Below are 14,249 nucleotides of genomic sequence, written 5' to 3'. Positions count from 1 at the left end.
GCAGTTTGATACAAGCTAAAGGAAACTCAAAAGGCTTACCTGAATTTTGATTTTTCTCGGAACGTTTTCTTTTTTTGCTGCTAAGCTTACTTTACTTGGAGTAAAACCTGTTAATAGCATTCAGAAAAAAAAAAGTTTATGAAAGAACATAGGAGAAATGTTAGGGATTCGTAAAAGCGAGCAAAATGTCAGAATTGAATTAGGATGAGCAAGTACGCCAATGCACTCGCGAGGGTTGACCAAATTATTTCGATTAAAGTTTGAATTATTAGCACTTTAACTTAATCTTCTACACATCTATATAATTTTGGTTCGAAAGTCTTTGACTAGAAATTAATGCCAGAACGTTCTTTCATTGCAACTGCGGGGTTCTAGAGATCAGACAGAGGAACGAAATACCAGGATCGCTTCACGAGCCTCGTCCTTTGTTCCTCCCACGCTGAGGACACCCGGTGGTCAGCTTGATCTACCATTAGAAGTAACGGTGAGACAGAACTTAGCATTATTTTCCAGTTACAGGTTGTTTTATTGATGTTCATTATCAATAAGTAACTTGTTTGGGGGTTATCATAAGTTCATAGTAAGTACTTGAATAACGTGTAAAATTAGACATTAATTTCTGATTGTTTTTCCCTACTTAGACTAAGCTGTCAGTTGCCAATAGAATGAGCAATCGAGACAATTTGTGCAAACAGTATAATATCCCAACTGTAATTAAGTAACATGTGTATAGAATTTAAAACTTTTGGATATACATTTAACAACGTATGTTATGCCTTCGTTTCATTTTGGTAAAGGAAAGCTTAGCTGAAGAAATGATAGCTCGTTTTAGCTTAAACAAGGTAAGTTACGAATGTTTACTTCACTATACACATGAATCAACAGCCTGCTGTAGTTGGCTTGAATTTTTATTTTATTATTTTTATTTTTTGTTATTATTTTTTTTTTAATATTACTTAGGCGTAGCTCGGTCTTGTGTCGCACAGTTTCTCGCAACATTTTCACTCGTATTTCCATCCCTTCAAGTGTTTCGCTCAATACTGCAGAAGCAGGGGTAAACACATGATGCAATTAGCCATTGCGCGAAATCTAGCGCGCAATGTTAACGGTATACAGTGTAAAGCGGCAGGTAATGCTGATACGAACTTTCTTTGTGTCTGTTTTTTAGGATCAAACGGTCGCCCTGCTATCCTGTGCAAGCATGTTTAGCTCGTCTGCAGCAGACAGCTCTTCTCTGCCAGTGTGCTTGATACACGGTAAGTTTTGACTTCTTTAGTATTCTTCAAACGTTTTTATTTCCTAGGAATCAGCAAAAAACATAGGATGCGTGATACTGCCGATAAGTTGAGTAGAAGGCTTTGTACGAATGTTCTTATTATTACTGTGGTTTTTTTTTTTTTTTTTCATTATTTTATGTTTTATTTCGTACTTTACTTCAAGTTGAGCTACACCATATTAACCGACTTTCTTTAGTTATGATCCGCCATGTCAAATTCGGTAAACATTTTACTTCTCGATTTCATAGTTCGCGCGTGTGGTGTTATATACATGTACGTTGTAAAAAAAGCAGCCTTTAAAGTTGAGTTATACCTGTATTTTAAACCTACGAATGTTCAAACACTTTGTTTTTTAGCACACAGTAAAACAATCATTACTCGACACTTAAATATACAACCGGTGCAAGGCGCGGGAATGCGCACCCTAAAAGACCACGTGACCACCGTTCCTCTTCTGTGATTGGTCAAAGTCTATCGAGTTTTTAGCCTTTTGTATCACCAATTGTCTTCGAAATTCATCTGAAAACTGTACGAGACTGTTACATCACTTTAAATGTATTACTCTTTTGAAATTATTTTTTTTCTTATATAGGCGTCTTTGGTGCAGGGAAAAGTTTTCTACTCGCTGTTGTTGTTCTTTATCTGGTGGAATTATTCAAAGCGAGTGATGCTCTCAATCAGCAGAGGTGAGATCAGTTCATGTAGCTGGTTGAAGATAGGAATAACTGAATGCTACACTGCTTATACAGCTTGTCAAACTTTAAGCCCTGATTCCAGTACATGCGTCTTAAGCATATTCGTTTATCAAGTGATGCTACAGTAATGGTATCACACAAATGCCCAATAATTGGCAAACAGGTTACCATTGCAACAATACACGCTGTTTAATACTTATAACTGGAGAACGAGCGCGGAGACCCCTATTTTTGTTTATTATTGATTTGTGATAAGCATGATAAGATGCGACGTTTTGCAAAGTTTAATATAATTCTATCTAGAGGGTTCGGAGGCACCTCAAATTTGTTGCCAGTCTCTTTGAAGCTCAGACGAAACGCTAACACTCGAAAAGTCATCTTCACAAACTCGCTACGGCGGTTGACGTCGAGTTGATTAGCAGCTAAGTGTTTCGTTTGTTCGCCAGCACTGCCCGGAAAAATTACACAGAGTAGGTGCCATCGTTAGAGCTGCTTTTTTTGCGAAAGATCGCATTACAAAAAGCAGGGATTGCGCTAGTAGGAAAAAAAACCCTGGATTCGGTCTCGAGATTGACACTGGATTTTAAAATCCTGATCACACTGTTTTTTTTGTTTCGATTCTTTTGTTAACTAAAGCAGTAACACGTCCTCTTCGTGGAAGATTCTTGTGTCCTCTACAACAAACGTGGCCGTCGATCGCATTTTGTCAGGGTAAGATCTCGATCTGAACATGAATTACTTCGTGATTGTATTTATTCTCGTCACCTGTTTGCTTGACAATTGAGTGATTTTGTCAGGAGAAATATATCATTGATCACACAAAATTCTCTCTTTTACTGAGCAGATTGCTGGAGCTCGGGTTTGAAGAGTTCGTTCGAGTGGGCAGCATTCGTAAGATCGCCAAACCAGTGTTACCTTATAGTGTACACAGTACTGGAAGTGACAGTCAGGAATTAAAAGAACTGCAGTCCCTACTGAAGACTGAACTCACACCATCGGAAAGAAAGTAAGCACATTCTTAAGCGGGGGTAAGCGGCTATCCCGTGGAACGACCCGCGGGTTCTCAGGGATTGTCAGTGCAGATATGTCTTACATTTAGATCAGTATGGATTTTTACTTTTTAGTAGTCTTTACTCAGCCGCCTTTTTCTACTGAGAACAGAGCCAGTGCTGACGTCGTCAAACGACGTTGGCGTGTCTTCCTGTAGTTGATTTTCAGTGATCACAACTATCATTATTTGATTTACCTGACGAAGATTCGAGTACCATAACACAATATAATACTCATACAAGTTTCTCGGAAACGTGGAGACTCTAATTTTATTTGACATAAGTGTTTTGTTGTTTGTGTTTTAGCCATGTGCGGAAAGGCATTGAACAGCACAAGCTTGGAGAAAATAAAAGGGTGAGTGGGAAAAAAGGATGTTTTTAACGTTTAGATCTTGGAGTATGCGTATACTCTGTACACCGTGTTCATTACGTGTGATCAAGCCGTGGGTGAAGGTGGGCCAGCAAATGACTGTTCTTGCATGATGAAGGTTTTGACAACCCTTGCGGAATAAATCTTCAGAGTCAAAACAAAGATGGTATAAAGTCTCTGGTCCTTGAAACTAATGGTCAGGTTTGCCGTGATGACACACTGAGATTGCTCCATGGGTCGCCCGTTGTAGTCGCATATTCCGCTTGTAGCACACGCCTACACTAGTATAACAAAATACTTTCAATCGTAGACCTTTTTTATGTCACAGGATATTTGCACAGTGTTTTATTCACTAGTTGGACAGTCTACTTTTAAATCATTCCATATTTCACCTTTTGTTACTGCGCCTGCCAGTTCATTAACGTGGCTTTTTTTATTTGTTTTGCACCTCTATGGTTTTATTGCCAATAAGGTGTCGAAATTCACGTTCTGTTCTTGAGTTGCTCGTTTTCCTTTTTCTTTTTCCTACTTCTAGCACTGACAAAATTGTTTTGAGTCAGAGCAAGGCATGTCACTGTTCTTACTTGCACTTTTAATGTTACCACTTTGTGGCTACTTTTATAGGCGGAATTTCAGCCGAGAGGACGACAGAAATAATGGCTACTGTTTTTACGTTTTGCTAAACACTATCGGAAAAAGCAATTTTATATAGCTCTTAATCTGATCGCTTTTTCATGTTTGTTGGCTGTCTGAATACCCGAGAAACGATTAACTCTTTTAAACCTGCGTGGCCAATCATCGTTTTGTTGGTTAAACTTATCTTACCAGCAACCTCAATACTTTGTTCAGGAGATATTAAAAAAAGTGAAGGAGATAAAGAACTTCCACAAGTTGAGATATCGCCATGATGTGATGTCAAGCGTAATGGAAGCTTATCATGAACAAGATTGAAGTTTGTCTTTCGAAGTTTAACGATCACGAATGGACAGCTGTGCATAGCTAATGCCAAAAATTTGGTTACGATAATATGAAAAGTAACTAAGCATTAGCCAACCAGATGAGCAATATCTCTTTTCGACCAAGCTATAACAAATTATCGTTCCCAAAGAACCCAATCGTGACTGAAACTCGATATTAATTGAATGCCTTATGCCTTTTTTTTTCAATGATAGTTCCATTATGTCATATACAGTAGTAATATGTAGTGGTAGTGAAAATGTTTTTTTTTTTTTTTCAAAGCGAGCCAAATTAGTGCGCGGAACGCGCTTGAGAGCTTAAGTCTCGATAAGATCTTCTTACCTTTATTCAAAACATTACCATGTTATGAGACTTTTTTGGTAACTTTATTTTTGCCATTATTGCTCGAATGTTCTGCGGAAATCATCTTAATTTATTTAACAAGTCCTAAATATTTTGTTTCCGCTCTCAGCACGATGGCTTTTTCGGCTTCTTTCGCTGTCGTTCACGCGGTTACGGTGCAAGCAAGGTAGAGACAGTTTAAACCCGTTTCTGTAGTTGGAACTTTGAAACGCGTACAGAACTGGGTTCAAGGACGAACTCGCGTACATTAAGCACTCGACGGCCTCAGAACCATTCCAAAACATGACCTTTTCAGTTGAACTAAGCCTGTCCACATAATTATTGGAGGCGACAATCATCATGTACAGACCGAATGGCAAGAAACAGGCGTAGAACATCAGCGACACTGCTATTAGAAGCTTGACGACCTTCTTCTTAGATTGAAGGTCTCTTGGATCAAACGTTTGGGCGCTGGTAGTCTTGTTGAAGTGGAGCGCATTGATGATCAGCGCGTAGCAGAAGCTAATGACAATCATGGGGAAGAACACGTTCATCGTGATGACAACGACCACTGCGTCTTGCATCGATTGCGCTGCATCCTTATTCGTCCACGGGCTCTCAGAACGGCAGGTGACTTCGTTAAATGTCGTCTCCACGAATGTGAGTATTTGCAAAACGCTTGCTATAATCCAGGTCGCGGCCAACGCGTGTACCACGTTGTTTTCGCGTATCCGTGGTGGTTTAAATGGTTGCACGATGGAGTTGTAACGCTCCACCGCCAACAGAATCAACGTGTACACGGACACTCCGAGCGTGATGCCCGCCATGTTATTGGCGGTAAAAAGTTTGCGCAACCATATGCCTGTTTCTCCAGAGGGATGGCTGTCGATCAGATCGAAGTATCGCTTTGGAAGTGACCAGATCAGCGATAGAATGTCGGCAACAGCTAAGTTGACGAGCATGATGTTTGTGATGGTTCGCATGTGACGGTTTTGCCGTACTACGTTGATCACGAGCGAATTCCCAGCGATTCCTAGCACTACTATGATACTGTAGATCACCGCCAAAGTTATTTCCACGTTTTCATTGTTTCCCGAGAAACAGCTTTGTGCATTAGTAGAGCTATTGCCGGCAGTCATTTTTGTTTTTTCCCCTCAACTCTCACAAGGCAATTGCAATCTGCTTGGATTTCATTGAAACTGTGAAAATTATCCAAAGGCTGTCATGTTTTTGCGAATCAAGGTCTGAAGTCAGTAATCAAAGGTGTTAGCTTTTTTGACCTTGTTATGACGCAAACAGCACCAAAATCTTGAAGCGATAAACGATTTGGCTTCAACAGTGGTTCTGAACTGCTAGCTATTAACAAAAACTTAAAGCTTTAACAACTTTTTTCCTTCAATAAAATTGATTGACATCGAGAGTTGCCGATGCTCGTTCTAAATATTAATTAGCAAGTAATCATTCAACTAAATTTTATTTCGTTCGTGATCTTTATTGATTACCGCAGCGCAAACACTAGCTTTAGTGCGACGTCCAAGAACATGTTGATAACACTTGAGCATAAAAAAAGGTTTGACAACTTTCAGTAGCCTTTCGCTGCTTTTTTTTTTTCTTTTTTTTCGAGATCGCAAAATCATCCGTGTGCCTCCTTGATCGCGTATTGTTTGTTTGTTTGCATGTCCGTCATTATTTGCCAGAATACATTCTCAATCTTGTAACCAACATAGATGCGAAGTCTTTAATAGCTTTTTTTTTTTTTTTTCCACCTTGACGTTTTGTAGTTGTTACCTGATACGTGTACACAAGCAGCGCAAACCAGTTTTAACAGCTGGAAATTCTGTTTTCCAAGCTTTATATCTGTCTGTTTCCCTTCCGTTCATTACAGCTTACTGACGTTTTATCTGACGTCGTATCCTGTGGAAAAAAAAAACTGAGATTTGCTTTGATTCCGTTGCAATCTCACGTTTTTTTTTTTTTTTCAAAATAAGTTGAAGGGCATTGAAATTGTCGCCTTCTTTGTGTACTCAGCTTTGTTTTGCTTCTGTTCTGTTTTGTGAGACCGCTAGCTGGTTTTGGTTTGAAAAGTGATAATACTCGAGCTTAGTTTCAGCAAGAGTATATCAAGGGTAAATTCCCATCTAGGCCTTGTTTTGTTTGTTTGTTTGTTTGTTTGTTTTTCGTTTTTTGTGTTTTTGTTTTTTTTGTTTTTGTTTTTTGTTTTTGTTTGTTTGTTTGTTTGTTTGTTTGTTTTCCTCACAGGTGATTTAACCACGCGGGAAGCGTGGATGTTTTCGCGAGGAATGAAAAAAACGTGCGTTGCGTTGCCCATGTCAGAAAAATTCGCGGCGTGAGACACTCTATTTCTTATCCGAAACGGGGAGTGATCTAAACTTGAGAAGGATTACCTTGGGAATGAGGCCTATATAAGGAATAAACTCTCTCACCCTTCATCCTCCTTTGGTTACAGAAGTCAGCTGTAAAGTGTTAGTCTTGATTTAGACGCCATTATCACAATACCTCATAGTTGATGATTTTCTTTATTCTCATTGCCTGTCTGCTTGGTAATATATTGATATTGAAGGAGAAAATTGTTGTTGATCAATCGGTGAAAGAAATATTAAGTTTAAATGATGCCTTGAGGCTTATTTAGTAGTATTTTCCCGTATATAGGTCTTTTGAGAGCGCTGTGTAAAAGGATTTGTTGTTGTTGTTGTTGTTGAGATCACTCCATGACGTTCGTTATTTCGTTTCTTTTTTCGTTCGTTTCTTCGTTCGCTCGCTCGAATGATCGATCGATCGATCGATCGGTTTGTCGGTCGGCCGGTCGCTCCTTCTGAAAAAGAAAATTCACATAAGGATAGAGTATAGGGAGATTCGCAGAGTGGTGGAAAGAACGAGAAGGATAGGTACAGCCAAGACAAAGCTAGTACCTTTATTTGTTTGTTGTTATGTTCGGTGATTGTTATTTTCTTCTCTTTGGTCTCAGAAATTATCCCAAGTTCGTGTGGTTGGAGTCACATGTGCCGCTTGTGTCTTTCCATGCTTGGACAAGTTGAAGTTCCCGGTATGTTTTACAGTAATCCAGCATTACTTAACTTTAAAGGAGCTTAGTCACGGTTTGCGCAGATTGAAAAGTTTAGCCTCAATTTTTCAAATTCGTCGTTTGCAATCCGTCTTAATCTTCCCCATCCTTAGCCATCCTTGTTCCTTTATGGTTTATCATTATGTCTTTGGTGTTTTTCTATCTTATTAAACTGTTATTTTCAGGTTTCCTACCATTTAAAGGTAATTTTGTATGTGGCCAAAATAACTCAAAATACCGTGACTGAGCCCCTTTAAGAAACGGAATTCAAGTAGAATGTTAACATGGCGCGATAATCTCATGAGTATGAGTACAATGTTTCCCCGAGAGTTTCAATGTTCCCCGAAGCGAATCCCAGTGGAAAATTAGGAAACTTTGTTTACCATAGTTTCGAGAAATTCATCGTGATTGCGAGCAAGCTTTTGTTTTTCTAAAGAGTTAGGGAGCTGAACTGTTTTGAATCGTCACGTGATACGTTCTCGTCCAATAGACAGCCGCCTTTCAGTTGGATTTAGGTACATGCTCTTTTCGCTTTTTAATGAAACCCAATCTCCTATACGTATCCAAGCCATAGATACCCAAAGCGCTTGTTCTATCTTTCCGTTACCACGTAAAGATCGATGAGATCTTGACCATAATTGTACTGAAGCTAAGGTTGCTGCTTCATCGAAATGCTAACTACAGTGGATCCTCCTCAATACGGACACCAAAGAGGTAGACTTGAGTGTCCGTAAAATTGAAGTGCATATTGTGTGAACATACTAACAAGGGATCAAGGAACGATCTGTAACATAGAGGTGTTGGTATTAAAGAGGAGTCTGTAGCAAAGAGGTGTTGATGAGGGGAGGTTGCACTGTATTTTAGTTGGGTAAATGCGTAGAAAGTGTTTTCTTTCATAGTAAGCGTAACTCATTTGTTGTCCTCTTTCAAGGTGTTACTTCTGGACGAATGTAGCCAAATGACTGAGCCAGCTTCTTTGCTTCCCATGGCCAGGTACGTGAGTTAATACATTTGGGCCGAGTTGTTTTAAGTTTGTTTTGTGGTCTACTGAAGGTTTACTGATTCCTCTTGTCTAGAGTGTTTCGCGCTGCTTATGTTTTGTCTCGTTTGAGATCAGTCGACGTCATAGCCGCTGGAGAATTAAAAAAATCAAAAGAACTTCCCTGAAAAGTTAAAATACTCAAATCATAGTTCACGCTGATCGTGTATTTACTTAATCGCTCTTGAACAACTTTGGTCTCAACTTGAGGCCAAATTGAGGAGTTAGGTAAAGATGAATAAACAACTGGGTCCTGGATATAGCGAACTTTCACGTACCCAGCCAGCCCACCACCCTGGGTGTAACGGACGTCTGTTCTGTTCACTGATGATGTTTTAAGCTACAATTCCTGCCGCGTTAGTGCCAGAATTAAGAGCCGCACAATTTGCAAAACAGCTTTCTTTTCTTATCAGAATGGCTTTAAGAATTGACTGAGCGTACAGTCTTCTTTGGCAAAGACACTAATCATCCTGATATATTCCTTTATCAGTTTTCACAGGGACACATATCTTTCTGGGTTGTACTGTGTGCTTAACGAAACCTTGCTAAATTATTTTGCAGATTTGAATGCCGGAAGCTGGTCCTGGTCGGAGACCCAAAAGTGAGTAACGTACGGGCCTCTTTCCTTTTTTTTTCCACAGTCCTGGTCGCCAGTTAAATTGCGCGTTTGTTTATTTATGTTTTATTTATTCAGCAACTGAGCCCCACTATTCAAGGTTCAGAGCCTGACCACGAAGCTGGACTTGAACAAACTTTGTTTGATCGTCTCATGAAGATGGTAAGTTTTATAAAACCTTTTTGTTAAGTTGCTTGGATACAGATATCTGTTTGCAAATTAACTGTAATTCCTATACAGCTATACCCCGAGACAACAGAGTAACTCGATTACAAAACGCCTATCAAAAGAAAGTCCACCGAAAGTTTTGGGAGTTTCCACACGTTCATTCCATTCATAGATGGTTATCCTTAAGATTTTGACAAACGTGAGTTTAATATGAAGACAAGAAACCTTTGCAGAATATTTGGCCTATTATTATTTCTTCGCAAAACGCTGATCTCATGAGATCTACCCCCCCCCCCTTTTTTTCCCACCCCTAAGGGGTACCAATTCTAAAACAACATGTAACCTCCTGTCATATTTTTTTTTTTCGGTTCAATACGTTAAAGGGTACCGCAAAAGCTGCCGCTCTGGTCCTTTTAAGGCTGAACACCCGAAGTGTCAAAACCGCTTTTAACCCCTAAAAGGTACGACGAGCACCCCCGTCCTTCTTATGTGAGAGACCCCCCCCCCCCCCCCCACCACCACCACCAGGATCTAACTTACGTGAAAATAATAACAGTTCAAAATTAATACTCACGTACTGTATGACATGCATTTGGTGTTATTTTTGCGTTTCAGGGTTATGAGCCTACTATGCTTAGAACACAGGTAATACTCCTCTTAATGAGTATATTTTGAAATTACGCCGGGTATTCCAGTCCCCGTGATTTGACTGAATTGACGAATTTCTTAGGTGGAGTTTCTATACAACTTTACCATAAAAGCCACGAGGGACTATCGGATGATAGACCATGAGCATGAGGTGGCAGAAGATATAAAGTGAGCGAAGGAATTCTTAGAATTACGAATGTGTTATGGCACATTTAGGCTGGCAAAAGTGTTATCATAGTATTATACTTGTAATCGTATCTATAACAAAATTCTTGATCGTGATTGGTTCTCCGCGCACCTATTTGCCACGTAATCGACGCGCGATCACGTGGGTGTCCAATTATAGGTATCTAATTTGAACTTTTTGTAATTGGACACCTGTAATTGAATACCGACGTGATTCGTACGTCAATTGCACGCGCTTTAATGGCTTTCTTTGCAATGTTTCCTACAGTTTTCAAAACTTATGAAACACGCTACAAACGTTTTCGCTCAAAAGAAGTTCTCAAAAGACATTTTTAATTCCGAAATTTGTTATAGATACGATCAATTAGTAATTGGACCTTGTGTTGTTCAATTCAGGGAGAAATCGTGCTCGTAATTTCAAATTGAAATTATTCGCGTGATTTCTCGCTGAATTGTACTCCACTCGATCCAGTTACTATTACTAATAAGATCAAAGTGACTGATTCTCGTTTGGTCTTATTTTCAGTACCGTTGTCACCCCGCCATTAGTGCTATATCAAACAGGTACGTGTTACATGTGCATTTCTTCTCTTGGTGACCTGACACTGAGGTACAAATCTTATCATGTGGAGCGGGTAAAGCATTTCTCATTGGAAGCGATTACTTATAAATCTGATCGTCGTCGTGAATGTTTTTGTTTGTTTGCTTTGTTTCGTTTGTTTTATTTTTCTTTTGTTTTAGTCCTTGGCCCCAGTCGAGGTTATCGCAGCTTTGAAAATTATTTTCGAATCCTAGGATTTGGCTCACTGGGGCAAGAGAAAATTATGTGTTTTATTAATCATGTCTGCTTTTACTTGGAATAGATTGTTTTACGAAAACAAGCTTCTTGATGGAGTAACAGCAGAAGATCGTACCCAAGTAGTAGTGAGTAAAATGTTTCACATATCATATTTGAGGCAAAGGCTAATTCAGTTGCCGCAACACGCCTCATGCTGTCCATAACGGTTCTGATTTATCGGTTCAATAGGATCATGTTCCCACTCTGTGTTTTTATAATGTGGGGAAAGGAAAGGAGAAATGTGGACGAGACGGAAGTTACTATAACGAAGAGGAGGTGAGATACTCGTTATATGAAAAAAAAAAAAAAAAAAAAAAAATATATATATATATATATTCTTGGTCTGCTAGTTAATATACATAATGTTACATTCATGATAATTTTTTTGCCTTATCTGTTTTTTGTTTGTTTGTTTGTTTGTTTGTTTGTTTGTTTGTTGTTGTTTTTTTATCTCCGGTTGTTTGTTTTTGTTTTTGTTTTTTTTGTTTTTTTTCCGTGCTATTTTCTTTTGGTTCCACTGTCTGTTTATCTCTACTTCTTGGCTGTTGGGCTTCTGAAATCCTCCCTCACTGCTTGTTTTTTTTTTTTTTTTTTTTTTTTTTTCTCCTCTTGTATTCCTCTCTGAGACATATGTATTCTTCCATGTGGTGTTTCCACCTATGGTTTGTTTATCATTGTTTTATTGATTTCGACTCTTTTTGTTGTACAGGCTAAATTTGTTGTGTTTCTTATCGAATCCTTGCTGGAATCTGGCGTGGACCCAGCACAAATTGGTATGTGACGACTCAGTGTCCTAAAAATAATAGTCTTTGATAGTTTATTACCGTTGGAGATTTAAAGCAAATGCCTAGATATTCGTTTGCTCCGTCGTTTTTAGATTTGTGGCAAAGTCTCATACACGCAATAATTAAAATGAAATGTTCTTTACATCGCAAGCCTGGGACAAAGGAAAAATCTTAGTTCCTGGCTGGTTCGAAACCCTTACCTCCCAGGTAATGGTCAGGCTTTTAGGCCATTTACAAGGTTCACATGTGACCCACGGCCAGTATAGTGCTAGAATCAGCAATGTCAGCTCCTTTTTGGAGATAAAAGACGGTAAAATGTAATCGTTGAAAGATGAACGTGGGACAGAAAACAAAACCCAACGAGTCAACGACGAGCTAACAGTACTTTGTATTTGTACTGTAGACGTCTGCTTATAATCCCAGAATTTCAACGTAAATGGCAAAAGTGATAATAACAACAGCAAGGATGATACAAGGGGAATTAAGTTTTAAGTGGAAGATTTTTTTTTTGTTTGTTTGTTTGTTTTTTTTTTTTTTACCTGTGTCCTTAATGACAAGGAACCGACAATTTCTGTATGTAACCGAATCCAAGAGGTTGCCTGGGATCCCAGTGTTTGCTTACTTGTTGTCAACGTTACTGTTACGGCTATATTAATATCAACGCTTTATTTTATTTTACTTTTTTTTTTTTTTCTGTTGTTAGGGGTGATAACGTTGTACAAGTCCCAGCTGCAGACGATTTCTACCAATTTAACAGCTTCCAGGTACAAAATACAAACTACTTTTGGTAGTTCCATCACACGGAGTAAACTGTGTGCAGTGGGGCATCCCGTAAGCGACCACCCAAAATGTCAAGCCTAGGTCGTCGCTTATGGGAGGTGGTCGCTTACGAGAGCTTAGACCGTAATGGGTCAAAATTTTTCCTCATTAGAATGTGGTAACTGCCATGCGCCAATCCCGATGCAATGTTTATTCATGTAAAGTCAATTTCGAGAAAAAAAATCCGGTTCTTCCCATTGAGAAATTTCCGTCTCTTGAACTAGCCAGGAATACGATAATGTTACAACACCTTATCCATTTCTCGCTCCATTGTCTGTGAAGTGGTCGCTTACGGGAGCGAATAGCTGTTATTGAAGTTATCAGCGGTTTGACATACAAAAGAGGCGAAAGGGTCAATTTTGCTTTGTATTGACCCCTTCGCCTCGTTTGTATGCCTTTTGAAACAAAAGAATATTTGACCACAGGCTCAACTGCGCGCGATAACAGCTATTTCAAACTTTTAGCTCTAAAAGTGGTCACGGGCGCTTTCGAGAGGTGGTCGCTTACAAGAGGTTCCAAATATAGTGATTTGACTTGGCATAGCACGTGATCAGGTCACATATAGAAATACTGGAATGTGTGACATCATTACATTACACTAGGACGAACTGGCAGTAAAGCTATGCGTGTCTTCGGTTTCCTCAGAAAATACGGTGGCTCCATTGGAAAAATTATATTTAATTAATAAGGGGAATAGTTTTGAAGCCCGGCAAACAGACGACAAGACCTATTTTGGAAGGCCGACGACCTCGTGCAATGTTTTGTCAAACGCTGTTCTCGAGTTGCGTTAACCGAACGTTTTCATTGGTTTTCTGCTGAAACAGTGGTAAACACCTCCTGTGTCTTGTTCAAGGGTATGGCTAAAACAAGCCAACAGAAAATACAACATAGAATTCTGTTGGGCTTCATAACTATTCCCCTTTATAAACTTTGGCTAGACAAAACTCAGTTTTTAAAACAAAATTGTGTTTGCTGGCAGGCGGTGTATGCGGATGGCAGGGTGAGGACTTTGAAGAATGACCTTTAATAAGCAGACGTACTGAGCATCTAATTTCTCTGAACAATTAAATACAATAACATTATCGAGCACGTGAGTGAGAAGAATAAAGAAGCTGATATGAAATATCCGGCCTCTTTTTTTGCGCAACATTAATCTTAAGCTATTACTCAATATTGATTTTCAGGGCCACCTCTCACGCCGAACTCAAAGCCATTCAGGTAGGTGACTGCTTCGCACGTTTCATTTTCAAATGCCTGCAATTCGTCGCTTCAGCTGCCTACTTTTACCTAATTCCCAGTCCAGTTCTGTTCGTTTGTGAAATATGCCAGGTTGCCTGATCATATTTCGTTAGTCAGCAGCTAGCTAGACCAAATGACG

At 39.3% G+C, this 14,249-nt stretch overlaps 2 protein-coding genes across 6 annotated transcripts in view; one reads left to right on the top strand and one right to left on the bottom strand.

Moving 5' to 3' along the window:
- LOC110060561 (uncharacterized) overlaps positions 1–14,249 on the top strand; it is a 53,452-nt gene that overhangs the window by 36,861 nt on the left and 2,342 nt on the right. For 3 of the 5 annotated variants that reach the window (XM_089271741.1, XM_089271740.1, XM_089271738.1), the window contains exons 22-39: positions 376–484; positions 798–842; positions 1,169–1,256; positions 1,870–1,963; positions 2,609–2,683; positions 2,817–2,978; positions 3,328–3,376; positions 7,677–7,754; positions 8,704–8,765; positions 9,373–9,412; positions 9,506–9,589; positions 10,211–10,240; positions 10,956–10,993; positions 11,293–11,353; positions 11,457–11,543; positions 11,977–12,040; positions 12,756–12,816; positions 14,056–14,089. In XM_089271741.1, the coding sequence (XP_089127867.1) occupies positions 376–484; positions 798–842; positions 1,169–1,256; positions 1,870–1,963; positions 2,609–2,683; positions 2,817–2,978; positions 3,328–3,376; positions 7,677–7,754; positions 8,704–8,765; positions 9,373–9,412; positions 9,506–9,589; positions 10,211–10,240; positions 10,956–10,993; positions 11,293–11,353; positions 11,457–11,543; positions 11,977–12,040; positions 12,756–12,816; positions 14,056–14,089 (1,261 nt within the window). The remainder of the gene's footprint in view (positions 1–375; positions 485–797; positions 843–1,168; positions 1,257–1,869; positions 1,964–2,608; positions 2,684–2,816; positions 2,979–3,327; positions 3,377–7,676; positions 7,755–8,703; positions 8,766–9,372; positions 9,413–9,505; positions 9,590–10,210; positions 10,241–10,955; positions 10,994–11,292; positions 11,354–11,456; positions 11,544–11,976; positions 12,041–12,755; positions 12,817–14,055; positions 14,090–14,249) is intronic. The other 2 variants (XM_089271742.1, XM_089271739.1) reach the window with 1 other exon arrangement.
- LOC149105078 (somatostatin receptor type 5-like) lies at positions 4,611–6,049 on the bottom strand. Its single transcript, XM_089271775.1, has one exon. The coding sequence runs from the start codon at positions 5,827–5,829 to the stop codon at positions 4,786–4,788; it is 1,044 nt and encodes a 347-aa protein (XP_089127901.1). The 5' UTR covers positions 5,830–6,049; the 3' UTR covers positions 4,611–4,785.

The sequence above is a fragment of the Orbicella faveolata genome, unplaced genomic scaffold (genome assembly GCF_042242905.1).
Source record: "Orbicella faveolata isolate gen_17 unplaced genomic scaffold, um_ofav_v1 contig_34, whole genome shotgun sequence".
Classification (NCBI taxonomy): Eukaryota; Metazoa; Cnidaria; class Anthozoa; order Scleractinia; family Merulinidae; genus Orbicella; species Orbicella faveolata.
The sequence above is the reverse complement of the archived record's forward strand: the minus strand, read 5'-3'. Positions and strand labels throughout refer to the sequence as shown.